General features: G+C 35.8%; 1 protein-coding gene across 1 annotated transcript; it reads right to left on the bottom strand.

The window, feature by feature from the left end:
- Window positions 1-3,361: 3,361 nt before the first annotated feature.
- Window positions 3,362-4,923, bottom strand: LOC117612564 (protein SHORT-ROOT-like). The gene has a single exon (XM_034341252.1). It carries the CDS (start codon window positions 4,917-4,919, stop codon window positions 3,570-3,572), a length of 1,350 nt encoding a protein of 449 aa, XP_034197143.1. The 5' UTR covers window positions 4,920-4,923; the 3' UTR covers window positions 3,362-3,569.
- Between the last annotated feature and the right edge of the window lie 4,349 nt (window positions 4,924-9,272).

Below are 9,272 nucleotides of genomic sequence, written 5' to 3'. Positions count from 1 at the left end.
GGTTTTTTTTTTACTAGTGCATGTCAATACACAGAATTTTATGTTACACATGGTTATGTACTCTTTTTCCCTTTGACCAGTTTTTGTCCCACTAGGTTTTACTAGCAAGGTTTTTAACGATGCATATTTCATACATTGTGGTCCCCAAGGGAGAGTGTTGTAAAGAAAGTGGTGGAGCCCACATAAAGAAAAGAAGGAAATAATATTTAAAAAGCTTAATGATGATGTTGGAAATCATCCAATTTGCCTATAAATAGGCTTCCTATTGCTTAGCAAAACCCACCAACAGAGAAGAAAGGAAAGAAAGGAAGAGAAGAAAGGAAGAGTGAGAGGAAAGAAGAGAGTGAAATATGAGTATTAATGAGTTCTATTTGAGAGAAAATTCTATCGGTGTAAACACCAAAAGATCAAATATAATTTTACTCATAATATTCAGTGGTACTTTTCATACTCTAATTATTTTATTTTTATAACACAACTTATTTTCTAAGCACCTCAAAAAATATCATGCGTCTCACACAAGACTACCTCACATTTAAAAAGGAAAGTTTCTTTGGCATGGCCTATAGCCCATACAGCCCATTAGCTATCCCTGCTAATACTCGTACCCATACCAGGGAGGGGTCATTATATAATTTTGTTTACCAATGGAGTCAGGAATGTAATATTTGAAAACTAACTTTGAAACAAACTTATAGGATTCTGACAAATAAATTTAAAAAATGAAATAGGGTTTAGGGTTTTATGTTATTTAACTTCTGCATACCGCCATTTGAAGAGGTGAAGAACAAAAGAAGTCCAGATTAACGAAAAGAAGGATTCGACTCACCTGCGTATGTTTGCACCACTCTTTTGATAAGACATTAAATCTTCTTCTATCTATTTTTTTTTTCCGGGTTGCTAAAGTTTTTTTAGGGTTTATTCTTTCATAATCAGACCCGCCATTTAGCGAATTCCAAACCAAAACTACCATTTTGGTGGCTCACCGAAATGTTGCTCCTGATAAGCCTTAGGCTAAGCTCTGTTATCATAGTGTAGAATGATTTTGCTTAAAAGTTGTACCTTTTGGGTTTTGATTGGAGAGCCTTTTCCCTTTCTTTCTTCGAGGTGTTTCTGATGTTGCCATGATAAACATTTTGTTTTTGCATCGATTTTGCAATTGTTTCATAATTAGTTTCACATCTACATTATTAATGCTTGATTATCAATGATGGAATTCGTGGTGCTTGGATTATTTAACCTGGTGGAACGTGGAATGGGAACGGGTTCGGAGTTCGGTAATTTCTGAGGTACAAAGGTACAATATTACGGATCAAAATTCGTGTATTGTATTAATTTAGAACAATGTATTGTATTGGAACGACATACTGTATTAATTCGAAATGATGTATTAGCACAATTAACAAAAATTCATTTGTTAATATATCATATATTGCACATATATTAATATATCATGTATTAATGTATCATGTATCAACGTATGATTTCACAACAATGCATATATTAAAGTATCATATATTGCACATAGGTATCATTATATCAGAACATGTATATATCGTATATGAATGGACTAGTGGACAATGATTAGATGAATCATCCTACACATCTAATCATTCTATCGGAACACCTCTGTTCGATGGGGAATTCCTTTGTTTTCAGAAGCAGATGCTACTGCAGCTGTCTTTTTTAAAATCTCCTGGATAACGACGTAGTTTTAGCCTAGGCAATTTTTTTAACCCCCCCCCCCCCCTTTTCAAAGCCCACTCGATAATCACCCCAAAAAAACCCCAATTTCTATTATTATCTCCTCAAATCGTAACCCCAAGCTCCCCAATCTCCACCTGCTGTAGTGCCGCAGAGTGTTGCCGCTTCCGTCGTAGTTATGTTTTTAATTTAATTACTTGTATGATGTATGAAATCAAATTTATAATTACTTGGATTAAATTTATGGTTTACATATATTAGTTTGATTTATTGGATGAAGTTTTTGCTGATTTATTGATTAGGTGGTTATATGGGTTTTTGTTTTGGTTAGTCGGCATAAATTTGGTTTGAAATTTTAAAGATAATGCTAGGTTTAGAAAAGGTAAACCTAGCACTTTCTTTTCACAAACTGAAATAACTCAAAAGCATAAATAGAGAGGAGAGAACATTTGCACTAATTATAGGACCCCACTGCGTCCGTGTTGGTGCCCCATCAGTTGCAGCATTACTTGTAAAGATAAAGGTAACTAAATAAAATAGAACTCTAGTCGATATCCGTTAGCATGCAGGCACGTGCATGTTCTGAGATTGTGTGTGAAAAGAGAACTAAAGCTAGAGGGGGTTTCATTGACTACCAAGAGGGTTCTTGTTTAAAATACCACCAATAGAATATGATAAACAAGTAACATACAAAGCAAGGAGATGAGCTTGCAATGCTAGTACACCGTCTTATCTCAAACTAGAAAAGTAGCCTTCCACTATATAATGTTGGCTTAAAGGCAGTACATGAATATAGTAATTAAAAGGCAAAATATGCTATTCAAATCACTAGACCAAAAGGCAAACATGGGATCTAGTTGGTACATTTCTGCTTGCCACCAAGCTCTCTTGGGACCCTTCTCTCTTTATGTCAATTTATATGTATACTTCCACAAATAAATATATATATAGTCTTCAACTTTACCAATATGTATGTATATGTTTACTTTCTGATGTATACTTCTTTAGCTCTCTCTCTCTCTCTCTCTCTCTCTCTCTCTCTCTCTCTCACAGCTTAGTTTTCTCTATGGAGAAAAGCAGATTCTCTTGATGAAGAGGAGAGAGAGAGAGAGAGAGAGAGAGAGAGAGAGAGAGAGAGAGAGAGAGAGAGAGAGAGAGAGAGTTACAAAGTTGTTTCCCTTATGTGTAAATGATAATAAATTAACAAGTACCTAATTTTAGATTCTTTAGGGTTTGGACTAGAACTATAATTCATAAGCATGACGATTAAGTGACATCCAAGCCTAATCATCATTATATGTATTATTTCTGAAGTAAATTTATCAGAAATGTCAAATCGGTCGGCTGATACATAATTTTGATATAAACAAAAGAGGATCAATCACAAAGCAATATGATAAACCATAAATTTATTTTGGTCAACATCGGTTTACTAATTATTCAAATACGATCGAAAAGGGTTTGCTTCTTTGTGTACAAATGAACCAACAAATACAATGGAAATGAAATGAATTATATGCTTCAATATCCAGCAAATGCATAACAGAGAGAGAATCCCACTCACACTCAGCGCTCAGGGATATGGAAGAAGGAAGCAAGCAATATCCAAAAGGAAATTTACACCGTCCAGTATGGAACTCAAAAAGAGGACAAGTACAATAAAATAAAACCAACAAAGAAACGAACACAAACTCCCAAGCACAAAGCAGAAGAAAAGTAGGACATTATGAAGATGGAAAAGAAAAAGAAAAGGCATATGCATGATATAGTAAGAAAATTAAATATTGAAGAAAAGAGGCAACTCCATATACGATGCGATCTTCAAATTCCCTTCACTCTGAATGTAGACTTAGCAATAATGGTGGCTAATTAGAAGGTTTCCATATGGAAGCCCATATTGCAGGTTCCTCTTTCCATGTTAAATAGACTCCTGTTTGATCAATATCTTCTCCTTGTGGTGGAAGCACCAGCGCCCAACCGGCTCGGTACCTCTTTAGCAACGCTTTGACATCATCCACAACGTCGTCGCTAAACCCAAATGGCGAAAATGCCTCCTTCAGCCTCTCAGACCATTGGCTTCCTCTCTCCCTTCTCTCACATTCCCCACCACCATTTTTGTCATCATGATCATGGTGATCGCAACCCAAAACCCTAACTATGCTTCTTGAGCACTCCCTCTCTAGCATCAACCTTTCATTGCTGGTTGGGACAAAGCTTTCCTCTAGCATGTCAAAGTATAATGTGTAAAACCTAAGGCACTCTTCAAAGCACTTGACAAAGTCATGGTTTACTGATGAGCTGAAAAGATCTGCTTCTTCTTCAACAACCGTCACAACTCGAGGCCTTAGCGATTGGAACATTCGGATCACAGCCCCTCTTTCTTCAACTTCAATTCTTCTTAAGGCCCCAATGCAGTTCACAGCAATAGCCTCATCCTCTTGAACACCTAGATCCTCTTTTGTGAGCTCTCCCAAATTATTTAGCCCACTGATCACATTAATCTCAAAGGGAACTCCCATTAACCTAGCAAACTTCTCCATTCTTTGGCCTATTTCCTTCATCACCGACTTGACTATGTTCGCTGTTACCACGACCGTGAGCTTTAAATGCGGCGTCTCATCGTTTCTTGTGGCCAAAGCTTCTAGCAAAGTAGGCCATTGGGTGCAAAGGGTATTGCTTATATCAATTATGTGAAGTTTGGTCTCTCCATCCAAGGCTTCTAATATGGCACCGTTTGAAGCCACATGACCAAAAGTCGTCCATGGGCTTACCTCTTGGAACTTTAGTATTAACTTCCTGGCTGAATCAAAGGAGTGGCTCTTTTCAGCTACAGAGGTTAGGGTTTTGTAGCATCGGAGACCGGAGTCTGTGGCCTTGCAAAAGAGAGCTTGCAGAAAATAAGAGGCTAGCTTCTGCTCACAATCCCCATAAGGAGAAGCCAGCTCATTCAACATCCATAGAAGGTGATTGATTTTAGAAGAGTCTTTCTCTGAGACTGCCCTTGCACACTCCATAAGAAGCCTAGATGCCCATTTCGTGCCGGCCGGACAAGGCTCGCTGGACCCCGATGAACGGCTTGTTGATGTGTGACTATTCTGGGGCTGGTTGGTGCTTTGCATGTCTATGGCTGCCAGACCATTGATCTTGATCTGGTTGGAGTACTGCTGCAGAAAGTTTGCTTCTTTATTATTGGTACAGAAAAGAGAGATGTCCATGGCTTACTTTAATTACTTTTGAAGCAGCAAAGCCCCTTTGGTGCTAAGACTGTGAACCACCTAATTTGCAGACCTCTCTACCTCTATCTCATCTGAACTCAGAATTGGCCAGGATATAGAAAGCAATACTATTATATTACAAGTCTTTTTCATCCTAATTAATTAATTACTTAATTAATTTAATTATTATATGTGGCTTGTCTTCGACAAGTATATTTTAAAATCTGAGAGTACACATAATTTTTAAGTTGGGCCATATTTTTATTAGCAGCAATAGTGACAATGGGCAAGTACATGACATATGAAATTTGAACAAACTATATAGGGATGCCCATCTGAAGAATAGACAACCATATATAATGCTTGGTATAAAAAGGTTAAACACCTGGCAAGTATCAGGTTCAAAATGGGGACTTAGTTCAAATGGCACAACTCTTTTTTGACTACGCATGGCGGCGCTGCAAATGACCAAAGCAATAAAAATTGAAATTAAAAGCTCATAATGATTTTTTTTCACAAAGCGATATTCTAATTACTTTACTGTATGAGGAGGGATGGATTGAATTAGGATGCAAAGGGGTGGTTGTGTTACTTTGGCCAACAGGCTTAACTTACATCTAGACAAATGTCTATTCATTAGCTTGAGTGATAACGATACGAAAACTATTTTGATAGGGTTACTATTCAATTAAGTCAGGTTAGACATACACTTCTCTGTCAATACCCGTGTCTTTGTTAAAAATGGAAATTAAAATATGATAAGGTAGATGTCATCATAAATATACAATATTAATAATAATCATTGACATGGAAGTTTTGGACAGGAATAAAACACTTGTTCCCCTAATTAAATATGTGTGTAGAATCCTTATATTGCTCAGAAGCAACTGGATCAAGTTAAGGGAAAGACAACAAACATCACATTTTCTTCTACTCTATCAAACAAAGAGATGATGATAAAGGCTATGTCACATGAAATCAACAGTATTATAAATGTGGCTAAGTTTTATCAGATTTTGCCAAACTTTGATATCAGATTTTCTTTTTCTTTTTCTTCTTTTTTTGAGAATATATACCATCCCTTTTTAGTTTGGTGTAGCTTCTATGACGATTAATTTTATAATCTATATGCATATTCACATTATGATGCATTGCAATGAAAGTCTAAAATTGATCACAACAAGAACTCGTTAGAAAACTCAGGCATGTGCCTGCGATACTCAAGATCATACCGAAAGTCTAAGTTGAGTCCAAAATTGAAAACTAAAACATCTTCATACCATTCCAGGCTTCCAGCTGAACATATTGTGTTCGTTGTTTCACATTTCAAATTTATTGACTATATTGTATTCGTTGTTTGCTTAAGCACAATTAGATAATCAAATAGTTAATTTGTTTGATCTTGATTTTTTGTAAGGATGATCACCTCTAAGAAATGACTCAAAAGACGAACAATTTCAATAATTGAACTGCAATGTTATTAATCAGAGGAATTTCTTTATCTCTCAACTTCTTTCTTTATTCTGATGTTCTTTGCTCATGGCATTTTGATGTCAACTCAATCCTTCTCTCGGCTAATAATTTCTTTATTCTTAGCATTGTCCCTTAATCCAATCTTGTACCTAACTGATTTAAAGTTGTGAATTTTCCTCCCAACATGTAGATTAAGTAGTTGAACTCGAATTGGCAATGTATGTTTAAAAATGTAGGTAAGACATCACAATGTAGACATTGAAAATGAGACTTTCCAATTTATTGAGCAAGAGAAAAATAAGTACTGAAGAACCATTATGAACTTTTCTTACGTGTATAACTTTTTTTTTTTAAAGGGATTTCATTCATTAACGAAACAATATAGCATTGTAAAGAAGATAAAAAGATGTACAAGCTTGGGCCTACGTAAAAAAGAAACCTTTAGCATATAAAAAACCGCCAAAGGAAAAAGAGCGCCTCCCACTTGCCATCAAACACGAAAAACAGCCATTAGCTTCTAAATCTGCAGAAAGCAAAGAACTCAGCCATAAATGGCCCTTGTTCTGTGCACTTGACCAACTTTGAGAGAACAATGGCTTTACTTGTCGCATTTGCTCCCCTACTCAACAACGACTCTGCCAACCCAACTTTATAAATGGTAATGAATATAATGAAGATGAAGAAGATGCTCTACGGGGTGTACTGTATGATTAGAGATAAATACAACCTTAGATGACCGTTTTGCCCTTCAGACGTCGGTCACACGATTGAAACACACATAAAGTAAATAAGCCACAGAAGCGTCTATCTAAATTTCTAAATGGATCGATATCTTTCAGAAAAGTATAAACCATTGTCTCTTTTCTAATTTGGTTACGTAAATAAGCCAACATTTTTTTTATAATTTCCATTAAATAAAATTCTTTTTTATTTATTTATATACAAACGATATTATATTTTAATCTATCTAAACTACGGAGAAGAAGATTTGAACTAGTGCACAGTAATGAGTACATCCGCTCTAATCAACTTGACTAAACCCAGGTCTGAAATTAAAATTCTATTATAATGGGAGAAAGTTTTGGAAGGTGAATAAACCAACATTAAGTGGTATCTAATGCAAGTTTATTCTCCTCCAATGATTGCACTAGAAGACGATGACGCTCAGAGGCTCTCAGCCTCCTTATATATCCCTAATTATTTATGTATTTAATTTTCTTGGCTAAAGGCGTGTATAGTCTCTTAACTAAGAAAATCAAATAAATAAATAAATAAAGGTGCATGGTGTTAATTCTAAGGGAGATTCCATTCAAAAGGGCCCCTGGTTTTGCAGCTTTCCTTGTCTGCATGTGTCTTTCATGCATCATATATATTGTTTGATTTTCGAATGAGTTTAATTAGATGGAGAAACCATGAAAGTCATTGTCATGTACGGCCCACGATCTTTGATGTCCAACTTTTTTAAAATCATATGATTGTTTCCGGCCTGCAAATAATGAAAATTAATTGAGAATGTTACCATATATCAATGAAAATATAAATAGTATGTAAAGAATAATATCAGTTAGCTTTATAAAAAAAATTAATTTAAAAAAAAATCTCGACGGCACAAGAGAAATTTATTGAAGAAACAAAAGAGTAACATCAAGACATTTGAAGATATGGCATCTAAATTATTTTTATCATGATAAAGAAACTATTAATAAAAGGAAAAATCTCTTATATGGGGAAACGATAAGGTAATAATGATGCGAATATATAATTGTGTATATATATAATTGAATAAGGAAAATGAAAAGATAATGAGTGCTGGGTATTTGAAAAAGAGAGTGCTTTGTAAAGTGATGAAGAAAAGTTTGGTGTCTCTCTTTATCCAGCATGTGACAAGTCATCTGCAGATTTTCTGTGTGTCTTGGTGTCTATGGAGCGATCCGATAGAACCTGAATCTTAGTTAGGTACAAAATTATCCCTATTAACTCTAAGGATTAATGATTGTTGTTTTTCTCCCTAAAAAGTTTAAGTTTCAGAAACATACTAAGCAAATTAAGCAAAACAATTTCCTTTTCTGGTAGGAAAGATGTTTAGCCGATTGATAATTCCGTGAAGAAAGTGGAAGCATATGATTAGTTCAGTAATGGATGCTGAAGTAGAAAACAACAAAACCCAACATGGCATGTTACAGGGAGAAAGTGAAAAACAAATGTAGACTGATCTAAGGCTGATTGTTTGAATTTCACTTCTTCTTTTTTTTTCCATTGGATTAACTACATTTTACTCCCTTTAGGTTTAGGGTCATTATCAAAATGGGCCATGGGGTTTCAATTTCATCAATATGAAACCCAACGTTTTTAAATTTACGGAATTCGTCAACTTCACCGTTTGATTTTATGTTAAATTGGTGACGTTGGCTGGTAGGATACACTAGTAAAAAAAACCCTTTGCGCGACCAAATTTTGCGCGACAAAAAACTATTCGTCGCACAAAGTCACTTTGCGCTACGAAACAAAAAACTTCGTCGCTCAAAGTATTGCGCGACCAAATTTTGCGCGACGAAAAACAATTCGTAGCGCAAAGTCACTTCGCGCGACAAACTTTTGCGCGACGACAATACATCGTCGCTCAAAGTATTGTGCGAACAAATTTTGCGCGACACACTTTTGCGCGACAATAATACATCGTCGCTCAAAGTGACTTTGCGCGACGAACTTTTGCGCGACGACAATACATCGTCGCTCAAAGTCTTGCGCGACCAAATTTTGCGCGACGAAGTTATTGTTTCGTCGCGCAAAGTAACTTTGCGCGACACACTTTTGCTCGACAACAATACATCGTCGCTCAAATTGACTTTGCGCGACGAAACAGTAACTTCATCGCGCAAA

The sequence above is a fragment of the Prunus dulcis genome, unplaced genomic scaffold, assembly GCF_902201215.1.
Source record: "Prunus dulcis unplaced genomic scaffold, ALMONDv2, whole genome shotgun sequence".
NCBI classification, from domain to species: domain Eukaryota; kingdom Viridiplantae; phylum Streptophyta; class Magnoliopsida; order Rosales; family Rosaceae; genus Prunus; species Prunus dulcis.
Note: the sequence above shows the minus strand (reverse complement) of the source record. Positions and strands in the feature narration are given on the sequence as shown.

Excerpts from the sequence above, each read along its gene's own strand:
- LOC117612564 (XM_034341252.1), bottom strand. The coding sequence starts at position 4,919 with ATGGACATCTCTCTTTTCTGTACCAATAATAAAGAAGCAAACTTTCTG.